The following is a 14,359-nucleotide window of genomic DNA, read 5'->3' as shown; positions in this document are numbered from 1 at the left end:
TAAAATGCCATGATTTTGCAATGAAGCAGATGATTTATTACAGTAACGTTAGTAGTAGTAAATTCATGCTGCCTCTGTATGGCAGACAACATTTATGAAAAGTACTGGGTCTGTGAGCCAAAACCTGTCACAAATCAGGCACCACAGTGGATTCAATGCCCTGTCACTCCTTTTTCTGCAATTAGTAATCTATAACACTGTATGTATGTACACACACAACACAATATTTTAGATGCTTTTATTAGCAAACACAGACATTGTTTATAAGCAGCTTTTGCACTTTTATATTTAAACCTAAAGTTTTCTCCTTCTTCAAATTATTTAACATTAGATGTAAAATCCTAGATTATAAACATTATTTTTGGTAATATGCAAATATATTATTAAAGAGAGCTTGAATGTCATATAAAATGATAGAATAACGTACATTTAGATTAGACCACACAAAAACTCACCTCTGCAGTGGCCCATGACAGCAGCACCAGTGTGAAGAAATGTCCTTGCCTTAATATGATCCTCAGAGGAGACATGGTGTTATCCAAAAAATTGTTAAGAGGCCGTCAGAAAGTGTCTTCTGGTTTAGACCTGGTTCTGGATCTGTCAATTCAAAAGGGCTTCAGCAAATTACACTCGAGTTTTTCTCTTTAGGTTATGAATGGCTAAATGCAAAGAACTGCAAAGCTGTGTGCTGCTGGATTCCCTCAGTGACTGCCAGTTTTATAGACAGCGGTGCACAGCCCCCTATGACATCACACACACACACACAAACACACACACACACACACACACACACACACACACACACACACCACACACACACACAGATCTGACAGGCGACTTTAGACATACTCACAAAGGAAAATTAATAAAGTTAAAATATTATAGTTTACATCAGAGTATTAGATTTTTATTCTAAATGGATTTTCTAAAAATCAAGTAAAATAAACACAATTACTAATTTTAAAGGAACACAGTTTATAAATATTTTTCTAAATGTATTATAGGAAGCACACAATGAGCAATTTATGTCTGGTTAGACTCCAAAAATGGCTTAAATACCCAGTGTTTTTCTGTTGTCATAAGCAAAATCTTGAATTTCAGTTTTATTAAATGGGACAGCCTCTTGAGATGAACCATCTTATTTTCGAAGTGGTCCCTAAGAGATACATAAATCAAACAGAGTACAACACATCATAACAAACTTACATACAGCTAAACAAAACAAACAAACAAGCAGCACACTTCACCTAAACCCCACAATCAACCTGTGAGCAAACAAAAACATATAATCAAAAGTACAAACAAAGAGTTCTCACCCTCTAATGGTTCCAAACCTGCTGTACATAAAATAAGATATTTTGAGGAATGGTGGAAACTGGTGGTCATTTGCTCTTTAACACTGACGATTTCAGTAGTAGGAAGTCAAAGGCTGCTGGTTTCAAAATGTATTGCAAATATTTTCTTTTGTATTGAACAGAAGAAAGTTACACAAACTGCTCTGGATCAAGTAAAGGGAGAGTAATTAATGACAGAGATTTTCAGTTCTCTTTAAGACCTGGGACTGTGTTATTGTTCATTTAAACCTTTTCAAGACACATATAAACCTTCTATATAGCTTTTGTGCATTTTATTTTGAATTAATGATTATTAATGATTGTTTACCACCTCTAGACAGACAATAAGAAAAACGAAAGCTGGAAAAACAGCTGGAAATATTAAAAGTTGTCCAGGCAAAGTAGTCAGGGCTGTTATGAAATTCAGGAAAGGTATCACATTCTGATTCCATGGACCCCCCCCACACACATACGCACTCTTTCAGCGCTCTTGCAGACGACACAGACAGTATGTCAGACGATTCTCGCTCTCACCGAGACATCACACACACATGGCACATAGCTGCCCGCTCCCTCAGTGACGTGTGCTTCCTCTCACAAAATCTGAGCAAGGCAGAAGGAGAGGAAAATCATCTTTACGAAAGAGTAGGCGGTGTGGAAATATCACTGTTTGGATCTTTTCATTCATGCCTTTGAGGAAGGTGTCAGAAGAGCAGCTGGAATGACATTCCTGTGATGATGCGCTAGCTGTGACATCGAGAGGGTCGGAGGTCAAGGCTGACAGACATTAGTCAGGGCATATGCAGCAAATGACTGTAATGACGGATTACAGAGTCATGCAGCATGAATTTAAACAAGCTGGTTGAGAACAGGTGGATTTTAGTTGGGGTGCATGTTGTCAGGACGTATTTGTAGGGCCATGACGTGGGTGCTTGAACTTTAGGTGCAAAGTTCAGGAAGGAAGCTGAAACTTTCATTTACTTTTTATTTCTATACATCTCAGTTACACCGTTAAAAATATCTGTTTCATATTTTGTGTTTTGCATTTATTTTGTGTTTATTTACAGTTATGAATTGAATTATGGGATCTCTTATCTCTATTTTGATGTTAACTATTCAACAGTGCAGTTTAACAAAGTGACTTTTGCTGACATTTTATTACTTTGTATACATACTTTACTTTAGAACTTTATACTGTATAAGAAATACTATACTAGGGAATTAAATTAGTAAAAAAACAGAAAAAGTACTGGCAGATTATTTCCCTGTTTTGTATTGTAATGTACAACACCAACCCTGGCAATAAATTACTTTAAACTATTAAAAATGTCAATAATGGTTTTTTTTTATGTATAAAGGCAAAAGTTCTTGGAGAAATTATCAAGGTCCCACAATGACGTTAATAGTAACATAAAAAATGAAAATCTGATCTTTGCGCATATTTTTTAGTGTAGATTGTGTATTTAAAGTATTCATTTATGTGTTTTATAAATGAATTTCACAATTTCAACTGTGAAAACTAGACTGAAGCAGTTTAAATTGACTAGAGCTTCATCTACACTCACCGGCCACTTTATTAGGTACACCTTACTAGTACTGGGTACTTTTGCCTCAGAACTGCCTTAATCCTTCGTGGCATAGATTCTACAAGGTACTGTAAATATTCCCCAGAGATTTTGGTCCAAATTGACCAATATAGCGTCACGTAGTTGCTGCAGATTTGTTGGCTGCACATCCATGATGGGAATCTCCCGTTCCACCACATTCTAAAGGTGCTCTATTGGATTGAGGTCTGGTGACTGTGGGGGCTATTTGAGTACAGTGAACTCATTGTCATAGTCAAGAAACCAGTCTGAGATGATTCACGCTTTATGACATGGTGTGTTAAACTGCTGTAAGTAGTCATCAGAATATGTGTACTCTGTGTACATAAAGGGATGGACATGGTCAGCATGCTCAGTTGATACTAATGGGGTAAAAGTATGTCAAAACAAATTTTCCCCACACCATTACACCACCAGCCTGAACAGGTGTTACAAGGCAGGATGGATCCAGGCTTTCATGTTGTTATTCTGACGCTACCAACTGAATGTCGCTGCAGAAATTGAGACTCATCAGACCAGTCAACATTTTTTCCAATCTTCTATTGTCCAATTTTGGTGAGCCTGTGCAAATTGTAGCCTTAGTTTCCTGTTTTTAGCAGACTGGAGTGGAACCTGATGTCTTCTGCTGCTGTAGCCCTTCTACCTTAAGGTTCAACATGTTGTGCGTTCAGAGATGCTCTTCTGCATACTTCGGTTGTAACTTATTTACAATGCTTATTTGAGTTACTGTTGCCTTTCTACCAGCTCAGACCATTTTCCTCTGACCTCTAGCATCAACAAGGCATTTGCGCCCACAGAACTGCTGCTCACTGGCTATTTTCTCTTTTTCAGACCATTCTCTGTAAACTCTAGAGATGGTTGTGCATGAAAATCCCAGTAGATCAGCAATTTCTGAAATACTCAGACCAGCCCTTCTGGCACCAACAACCATGCCACATTAAAAGTCACTTAAATTACCTTTATTCCCCATCCTGATGCTTGGTTTGAACTGCAGCAGATCATCTTGACCATGTCTACATGCCTAAATGCATTGAGTTGCTGCCGTGTGATTGGCTGATTAGAAATTTGCATTAACGAGCAGTTGAATATGTCTGCCTAATAAAGTGGCCAGTGAGTGTATGTTAAGCTGCATTGACACAATAAACATTCTAAAAAGTGTTATAGAAATAAAGCTGAATTGAATTGAAGTGAACATTTTAAGAAAGTCACAAGCATATTCATCATAATGTCATCTCCTTAATGTGTATTTCATTACCATCGCTTTATTAAAGTTTTTTTTGTCTCTCAATGTTTGATCCAACATATATCTTTGATCCAAAGTTATACTAAAACATTTTACTTAAGTTATCTTAGGAATTAATTAAAATGAAATATTTTTACATAAAGAGTAAATCCATGAAAACATGGGATACATTTTGTGTCAGCATGTAACGGTGGCCCTTTCTTAAACCCCCCAAGTAGGTAATTTTTAACTTTTTGTTCGGGTGCCAGACAGAATAAATCCGTCAATATATTACAAATTTAAATTTAACCCAGATAGCAATAAGCCACCGACTACAAACTATACTAAACATAACACACAAAAATACACAATTTTACACAAATTCACCAATTGAGTATGCATAGAAATATTTATTTTTCTATCACTGAAATATCACTACCAATAGATTGCTCAAAAGCACAATTGAAAATAAACGGCTTTATGAAAACATCATGATGAATTTATACCACACTCACAGAAGAATTTATCCACTGCAATCACAACCATAATCAGTATTTACTAAGTGAAAGACAGCACTGAGCATTTCATCCATATACAAGAACAAACCCCATGGAAATTACACCCCTCACAATCATTGGCTCTCTGGCCATTCAAAGGTAAACCACATACAAAATCAACCCATGGAAACACAGTTCAGTCGCATCAGAGTCCAGTGTTTTCTCAATTAACCAACATAACGTTACTGGAAGCATCGACTGTAATCTGAATGTTAAACAGTTCGTTCAATGTATGTGTGTGCGTGTGAAGTGTGTGTGTGTGTTTGTGTATGTGTGGGTGTGTCTGTGTGTCCAGCGGCCTCTATACAAGGAATGTATGTGCGCACTAACAGTTCATTCAAAGCGAGTGGCATGGATAATGTCAACAGCTGTACCCCATCGCCTTAGCAGTCAACCCATCAACGATGCCGGTATGCTAACGTTTTGTTTTCTTCGTTTGTTGTCGAAGTGTAAAGTACCTGAAACCGCTGAACTAGAGGAAAATCACCTACAGCCCGCGTCTATGTAGAGCGACGTCACTCAGCTCCCTTTGTTGTGGACACCGCACATGATCTCGGGCGACGGCGACGGCCAAATCCACCATCTCAGCCAAAACGTCTCCCCAAAACGCCTTAACTGCACTCTGCACTGGATCCGATCACCACCGGTAGACTTTTTCAACTTCGCTTTTTTAGGCACTTTTTGGCGCTTACACTTCTCGACACTTCCAGAGCCAACTCATTCGACCACTGTTTTTAGTGCTCTCCCCATACCGTTCTTATTACTTCCTCTTCCGCTCTTTTCTTTTTAACCTGTAATCATTTTCCTCCAGGTGGTATGGATTTACATCCTAATTGCCACAAGCACAAAAGTTTAGACCAGCAAATGACACTCTGGTGATATAACAACACTACATGGATCCCAGATTACCCTATTTGGTCCCTACATGTACTTCTCACTTTATCAGACAAAACATATGCCCATACTGAAAGCTGAAAGAAGCAAACATAAATATAAAAGCTTAAACCTTTGTGTGTTGACTCTGCCGAAGCAATGTGTGGAACGTCTGCATTGCATTGCCATTGAATCAGTCAAGTGAGGGAATCAGCAGCTCTGTACATTAGCTGGAGAGGCATCTCAAAACTGCACACAGCGGCAAATCCGTGGGTACGTATTTGTCTTAAAATAGAAGCAAAAAGCAATAGAAAATAAACTAACCAACACTATGGCAACCCTCAGTCTACAAAACAATGGAAACTCATGTGCTGAAACCCAAACAATTATGAAAATGTCACTAAAAAAATCTAATGACAAGCTTTTATACTCAAGGTTTTTAATGTGGAAAAAGAACTGAGATCTTTAAAAAGAAATACACACATCATATTTCATCCAAATCTAAAAACACTAATAATGTCAACTGATTTTCATCTCCACAGTTAAGCTATTTCCCCCCTCAAATTTTGAGTGCAATGGAAAATAGTCTTTGTTTAACCCTTGTGAATTGTTCAACTTGACTACCCTTTCGTTATATGTTGGGGGCTGTTTTTGCACCATTGACTTCTATTATAATGACATTTTTGATTGCAAAGCTATTGCAGCATACAATCATGCATTCTTGGTCGTTTGTTCTTGGTAGTTTTCCCTGTTGGGAAGAGCTAAAAGTTGTCATTTTACTGTTTATCATCAGTTGGCAAAATTAACCCTTTAGATAGGCTTATGCAAAAAAAGTTTGTGGCTTTTATATGGAGGATAAGAGCATGTGATAGTGTGTGTGCATAAAGACACTTACTATGTTTACTATGTTGTGAGAGCTGAGGGCCTTGTTTTGATTTTCTTAGACATATCAAGATAATAAGCAAAGGTCTCTTTCTCACACATGCACACACTATACTTCGTAGAAAAGCCAGAAACTACGCTTTTTTTGCATTGCAACTGATGATCAACAGTAAAAATCACAAACTGTACCTCTTCCAAACAGGGAGAACCAGCAACAATCAATAATGCATGATTATATGCTGTCAAGGCTTTGCAATCAAGAAATGTCATTACAATGAAAGTCAATAGGGCAAAAAACAGCTACCAACATAATGAATGGGTAGTTAATTTGCCCAGAGTGTATTGTTGAATTTTTTTTTTTTAATTTTCAATGCATTTTCCCAAACTATGTTTTAAAATAGAATTTCTCATTAAAAACCATTATACTAGCTGAAAACACAGAGAAAGTTATGGCCAAATTAACACTCAAAATCACCCCATAGTGGATAAAAACATCCCCAACAGGACACAAAGGTTAATTTCTGTAACATAAAAAAATGATTGCACTGCCTTTATTTGAAATACACACACAAAAAAGGATATTAATCTTTTAGAACAGCAACATAATTATTTATAGTATGTTCACAATATTTTAGGACTGTATGATTAAAATCAATATTTACAATTTACAATGTAAACCGTCTTCATAGCATAATACTATAAATATGTATTAATAGTCAAATTTTAGGTTTTAGTCTTAAAGGGATAGTTGGAAAATTCTGCCATCATTTACTTATAATTTTTCTGAACTTGTTAGAGTATATTACATGGGAAAAAAAAACATCCATTGACCTCCAGAGTTTATTTGTTCCTACTTTGGATGTTGATAGCTGTTTTTTTTCCAGCATTCTTCAGACTGCTTTTTTTTTGTGATGATCAACAGAAGAAAGAAATTCCTGAAAGTTTAGATCCACTTGAGTAAATGGTGAGGACATTTTTATTTCTGGGTGAACTGTCCCTTTAACTGCTATTTAAGAACATTAAATACATACAAGACTAACTATGCACTGTTTAACTACCACTGCTTGTGTGTTTGACGTATTGTTTAAAAGTAAGGGCAGGGTTATGGTCAGTGTTAGGGGTATATTTAGGTTTACGCTGTAAGGCTTTGAGTCACAGTAGGGATAATAGTAACAGTGTACCTACAGTACAATGTTAACTGAAATTCTGCCAGAAGTTTGCAATCTGATATCCTACATTGCTTATACATAACAAATAATGTCTCGCCAACAAACCCTACTGTGGAGCAGACAAACATCAGTGGATTTGAGCTTGAAAATTGTGAAAAGTTTCTCATATGGGTTAGGGTTGTACAAAATTGAAAAAATCTGACCCTGTGATATTTAGTTTTTCTGTGATATAAAGTTGAAGTCAGAATTATTAGAATCCACCCCCACCCCCAACCCCCCACCCCCCCCCCCCCCCCCGCCCCCCCTTACATTTTTGCTTTTTTTAAAAAATATTTCCCAAATGATGTTTAACAGAGCAAGGAAATTTTCACAGTATGCCTGATAATATTTTTTCTTCTGGAGAACGTCTTATTTGTTTTATTTCGGCTAGAATAAAAGCAGTTTTTAATTTTTTAAAAAACATTTTAAGGACAAAATTATTACCTCTTTAAGCTTTTTTTCGATAGTCTACAGAACAAACCATCCTTATACAATAACTTGGCTAATTACCCTAACCTGCCTAATTAACCTAATTAACCTAGTTAAGCCTTTAAATGTCACTTTAGGTCGTATAGAAGTGTCTTATAAAATATTATTAACTGTCATCATGGCCAAGATAAAATAAATCAGTTATAAAAAATGAGTAATTAAAACTATTATTATATTATTAGAAATGTGTTGAAAAATTCTATACTCCATTAAACAGAAATTGTGATAAAAATAAAAAGTGGGGCTAATAATTCACGAAGGGTAGTAATTCTGACTTTAACTGTACATTGCAATATTAAAACAAGAACATTAATTCAACAGATCATTCCTTTAGATTGATTGGGGTGGACTTGAAAGGATGTTAATCATGTATAAAAAAACAATAAACAACTTGCAACCAAAAATAATTACAATAGAGCAACGTAAAATGTAAAATAAACAGTGCTATATGTTTTTCTGTAGAGTCAAAATGAATTCAGGTACAAAATAATGCTGAATAATGCAGTGTAAAATGACACATACAGTCTTTATTGGATTAACTCAGTAAAATTAGCCTTCATTAAAGTTACAAATGTACTTTTATTTGTGCCCTAATGCTTTTAACTCTCCTAAAATGCCTTTAAAACACATGCAAATGATAAAGTTTCACTCTGTTATGGTTATACTTTGCAAAGATTCCACAAATCTCATTTATTCTCAACTGTTGTGCTGATCAAAAATCAACCATTTTGAGGGATGTAAACAAAAACAATGGTCCCAACGTATTTCCTGTTTTACAATTTTAATTTCTATAGCTTCTGAGAGTCCAAAATGAGCCACATATTGATAAATAATGTTATGACAGCTGTTTTAACATTAACTTATGATTGAATTACCTCTTGATACAGTTATGAAATAGTTTGATAACAAGCAGGTAATGTTCATGGGCCAATGATATGACCATGTTGAAGTAGTCTATAATCTGTGACTGATTTGGGCACGCACACATACACTGAAATGATATATTGTGCAGCCTTAATACACGTTAAATGCAAGTGCTTTTAATGTAAACACAAAGCATACATAATAACATAATACATAATTATATGAGGGAAAATGGTGGCCTAGTGGTTAGCACTGTTGCCACACAGCAAGAAGGTCACTGGTTCGAGCCTCGGCTGGGTCAGTTGGCATTTCTGTGTGGAGTTTGCATGTTCTCCCCATGTTGGCGTGGGTTTCCTCTAGGTTCTTCGGTTTCCCCCTCAATTCAAAGACATACACTGCAGGTGAATTGAATAAACTGAGCTGGCCAGAGTGTATGTGTGTGATTGTGTGTGTATGGGTGATTACGAGTACTGGGTTGTAGCTGAAAGGGCATCCGCTGTGTAAAACATATGCTGGATAAGTTGGCGGTTCAATCCGCTGTGGCAATCCCTGATGAATAAAGGGACTAAGCTTTAAAAATAATATTATTAAAATTAATAATAATTATAGTGTATCAAATGGTGAAGTGTATATATAATAGTAGCTAAGAGATTTTTATTTTATTTAAACAAATGTGACCTTGATAACTCATCAGGAGACTTATTCAGTTTCCACTTATTAAGTGACTAAAAGCTGCATCTGCTAAATGTGTGAGTGAGAAACTGCTGGGAACTGAAGCCTATTTGTTTTGCTTTGCTGTTTAATGCAGCATCGTCTTCAAAAACTCTTCCTGGAAATAATTCCCTACACGCAAACGAGATGGAAAAAAAATAAACCACAAGTGCCAATATTAACTCCACAAATATGTATCTTTCTCCTCTATAGGTCCACGTTTCAGCACAAACTTGCCTTGTATCAATAACACCTCTTTTATGATATTGTTCAGAGGGCAACTAAAAAATGCCACTTTCAGGCCAACATAATCAAACAGACGGTTCACCCCTTGATGTGTTAAAAAAACCGGCAGTGTTCAAAATGCTAGCATGAAATACCAGTCATGGTGAGAAACGCTGCTAGCGGATACCAGGGATGCCTCAGGGTTATTCACGGGACGGTTAGTAGGATTTGACGATTCGCTTAAGAATGCTCATAAATCACACAAGGGGAAATCGCTGAGCGGCGGATATGAATTATTTTTGTATTTTGGGTTACGGTAGCAGTGTTAGGTTTGTAAGAGTAGACTCAACAGGAACCATTTGTGTTTGTGTACATGTATGTGTGTGCACATTCTTGTCTGGATATTTGGAGATTCCTCCAGTTTCCACTCAGAGGTCAGTTTATTGAGGGTTGTCTGAGCGTATGCACATACACAAAATTTTCTCTCTCTCTCTCTCTGTGTGTGTGTGTGTGTGTGTTTGGTAAGCTGCTTGTGATGGATAGAAAAGTTCAGGCTGCGTCTGACCCGACACTGGCCGGTCTGTTTTCAGGCTCTCTCTGACAGGCTCATGCATCATCACAGAGCTGCCTCTGTTTGTTTGCCTCTCATGAGCCCTGCGCCCAGTGTGTACAGAGCATCCCCACTTTTTCCACTGCCAGAGCTGTGCAAAAAGACATCCCTCAAATGACGTCTATTCCGAATGCTCCATTTCATTTCAAAACTGCCACATTGATCACAACATTTTTTGTGCCAAGCTGCATTTCTGGAGTCAAGCTGCCTTGAGTAACATATGAAAGCATCAAAGATTATGTAATAAGTCAGATTATGTGCATCGAATTCATTCACATTGCAAAATAAGATAGTAATATTAACAATGAAGTCATATGGGGTGAGGAAACATTCTTACAAGTGAGAAATAATTGATGACTTGTTAGAAAATAATACATACCCAAGGTGGTGATGCGGCCATGATGTGAAGCCAGGTTATTGTCTTCAAATCACACTGCCAGGTCTTTTAGTTTTATTTTTTATTTTTTTTGGCAACTATAATATGGAACTGTAATTCGTTCAAGATCGATCTGGACTTCTTTAACTGCGTTTATAAGAAATTATTACATTTTTGGCAGCTACTCAGAATCAAGCAATCAACAGCCCTGTAGTGTAAGCGTTATAAAATAGCATTGCTTTCAAGTACCTGGATAGAAATGTTAGGCTCTTTCAAGAAAAGTCTGATAGAAATTTTTGTATTTACAATTTGCACATGCATGCCACCACAAAGTTGTAAATATGGCTGGAAAATGTGGGATTTTGCAGCCTTGAGGTCAACTATGCAAATTCAATTACATCAGGTAAACGGTTCAAGTTGAGGGGTTACCTTTACACCATTCACTACATACTTACTTTCCTCACAAATATTTATTCATTCATTTTCCTTCGGTTAAGTCTCTGATTTACCAGAGGTCGTCTTAGCAGAATGAACCACCAACTACTGCAACCGCATCTCACAAATATAGATATATATTTTGTTGTATTGCGTAGTAAGACGGCAGAAGGACTAGACTCCTGTACAGCTTTCAGTGGCCAAGAATCTCCTAAGAGGCCATCTGGCTGACATTTAAAGCAACCAGTCAGTTTGTTTTGTTGAGAATCTTGTTTAGGTGTGTTAATGGCTCTACAATTGCAGACCAGCATGCCGTTGGTTATATTTAGTCAACAAGGGACTACATTTTTTTTTCAAGTAGATGAAAAAAATCTAAAGACAATATTTTCAATTGTTTTTGAACAATTTTGATTTATTTTGATCCCCTATTTTGAAGCCCTCTTTGTACATTTCTGGAGAGCGCCAAATACGTCCCAGGAGCTACATTTTTTGCAGGTTTTATTCACGAGTGCCATTCGCTCTTGCTGTTCTTGCATAAATCCACCAGAAGCCACTGTCGACTGACTGACTAACTGACTGACCCACCCTCCTCCTTCCCTAAACCCAACCAATAGGGTTTCAAAAGCACTAATTGACCCACCCACTGACTTCCCTTAACCCAACAGAAAATTTTTAAAAATTGTATCCAGAAAAAGAAAAGCCCTCGCCTAATTTTTACCATGTTTTTAGATTTTACCACATTGTCACCCTGTTATTTAATTGTTTTTTTTTTAGCTTGTATTTTTGTCTTACCTGCTTTCTGGAACTGTTCTTCACCTTGACTTGAACCCCGTCATTGTGGTCAACTCTGCTCTGCATCTCAAGTCCACTGGCATACAGTACATGGTGAGCTACTGGACACACTGGTAACAGCAGGAAAGCTGTCCATACAGAGGTAAGCGGTCAGCAGTTAGCATGTAAAAGAACGGCATCACACCAAACTGTAGCGTTCGATTTAGGCCGAAAAGCAGCCATACATACTTTCGACAACATAATTCGCGATCTTTAGAAATGTATATAGGGCTACGTTTTTAGAATGAGCCTATGTTACCCTCATTAGTTGAATTGCACAATTATCTTAAAGTAATCAGCTAAATTGGATCGTTGAATTAAATATTTGCAAATAAAACACTGTTAAGTAAAAAAAACAAGTTTTGACAAGTTTTTTTTTTTAAGAAAATGATTCTGTTCATAAAGGCAGCATTTATTAAATACAAAAATTTGTTAAATATTTATACAATTTTAAATAACTGCTTTTTATTGTGTGTAGTTTCAAATGAAATTATCATTATTAGTCATTATTGCTTTTATTACTATTACATCAATAAAAATGATATTAATAGTAATAATTAATATTAGAGTGATATCTGAATGATCATGAGGTCATGAGAATAAATGATTAAATTGAATGATAAACTACTTTTGAACAGTTATTTTATAGTGCAATAACATTTTACTATTTGTTCTGTATTTTTATTAAAATAGATGCAGCCTTGGTAAGGAGGATACACTCATTTGAAACATTTAAAAATCCTACTGATCCTAAACTTTTGACCAGTAGTGTACATGAAAAAAGCTCTGATGCATCTTTTATGTTTGTAGAAGAATTAAAGTTAAAAAAAACAGTACACCACTCTTTGCTCCAGCCAAGTGGACATCATTTTGAACATATAAGCATGTGCTGCCATTTAAGTTGAAAGTGCAAGGTCTCTAGTGTCATCAAGTAATAGGGCAAATTTGAAAACCGTTATTTGCTGACATATATCATTGTAATCACAAACACACTGCAGAAAAATAATGATGCAGTATTGCATGGAAAAGTCAGACCGAATGGCGTAACTGACAAATTCAAATCAAGAATTCCAGAAAAACATCTTATATACCAAAAACAAGTGTGCTATATCTGAAAGCTGTCGTGTGGAGAAATATTTGTTTCATAACATATTTCCTGCATAACCACATAATATGCATCAGCTGTCCTGAAAAAGCTTGAGCTCACAGCTTGTTAGTTGCATTTGCAGCATGTGCCATGGCCCCTTAACCTCATAAATAGGTCATAAGTTCAAACAGGTGAAGACGGTGCTCTCCACAGGTGTGTTTCAATGAACTTCATTCAGACATTCACTTCTCATCACTCACGTGAACCTGTTATTCATTCAGTTTGAGTTGCTTCACTCTTTGGAAACGGAGGTGTTGACAGCCGCAGGGAGAGCAGAAGCGCCTCGAATGGCTCGAACCTTCAACAACACAACTGTCCTCTGTGAAAGACAAGATCTCCAGGTGTGCAGCAGATATGAGGTGTAATAGACGCATGGGTGAAGATGAGGGAAGATTAGAGGCGAGGCTGAGGTAACTGTTGATGGCAACTTGCAGGCAATGTTTTGATTCCCGCTCTTGGAAGCTGAAATATGTTGACTATGTTGTTATGACAGCGAGAAACTCGGACTGCATAACATTTTTCTCTGCGAAAAAAAGAAGAAGTGGGTCAATCAGTGTAATTAATAATGGAAAAATGTAAACAGCAAGTTTTTTTAATGTTGTTTTGCCCTGCGTGGTATTCGTCTTAGACTGATACCAAATCATGTTGATGAAGTGCTAAATATTGCAAAGTTTAACATTTAGCCATGATTCAAATATTCCCTTCATTTTGCCAAAGATAAGTGTTGCTCGTTATGTTAAACCGTTATAAGTTGGATGAGTGTTTCTTGTATAACCATAACGCAATGCAGATTAGGTAGTCTTTATTTGGTAAACACTTTGTATGCAGTTTATTCTATGCTATTTAGCTTATATAAAACTATGTGAAAAGTCCAATTAAATTGACAAAAGGGCTGTTTCCAATCATGATTGCACACGGAAAACTGACTCAGGGTGTATAAAAGAAAGCAGATTGTAACATTATTATAATAATAATAAACCAAATTGAAATT

The 14,359-nt window shown here is 36.5% G+C and overlaps 1 protein-coding gene and 1 long non-coding RNA gene across 3 annotated transcripts in view; one reads left to right on the top strand and one right to left on the bottom strand.

The window, feature by feature from the left end:
* ccn1l1 (cellular communication network factor 1, like 1) overlaps positions 1-719 on the bottom strand; it is a 5,990-nt gene extending 5,271 nt beyond the window's left edge. The window contains 1 exon segment of the mRNA NM_001017653.1: positions 456-719. Within this exon segment, the coding sequence (NP_001017653.1) occupies positions 456-530 (75 nt within the window). The 5' untranslated portion in view covers positions 531-719.
* Positions 1-14,359, top strand: part of LOC141385837 (uncharacterized) — a 14,688-nt gene extending 329 nt beyond the window's left edge. Inside the window, exons 2-4 of one of the 2 annotated variants that reach the window (XR_015491358.1) lie at positions 7,357-7,436; positions 12,165-12,324; positions 13,590-14,354. This is a non-coding gene — a long non-coding RNA (uncharacterized LOC141385837). Of the gene's footprint in view, positions 1-7,356; positions 7,437-12,164; positions 12,325-13,589 lie in introns of both variants that reach the window. The other variant, XR_015491357.1, reaches the window with a different exon arrangement.

The sequence above is a fragment of the Danio rerio genome, chromosome 5 (genome assembly GCF_052040795.2).
Source record: "Danio rerio strain M-AB ecotype USA chromosome 5, GRCz13ab, whole genome shotgun sequence".
Taxonomy (NCBI): domain Eukaryota; kingdom Metazoa; phylum Chordata; class Actinopteri; order Cypriniformes; family Danionidae; genus Danio; species Danio rerio.
Note: the sequence above shows the minus strand (reverse complement) of the source record. Positions and strands in the feature narration are given on the sequence as shown.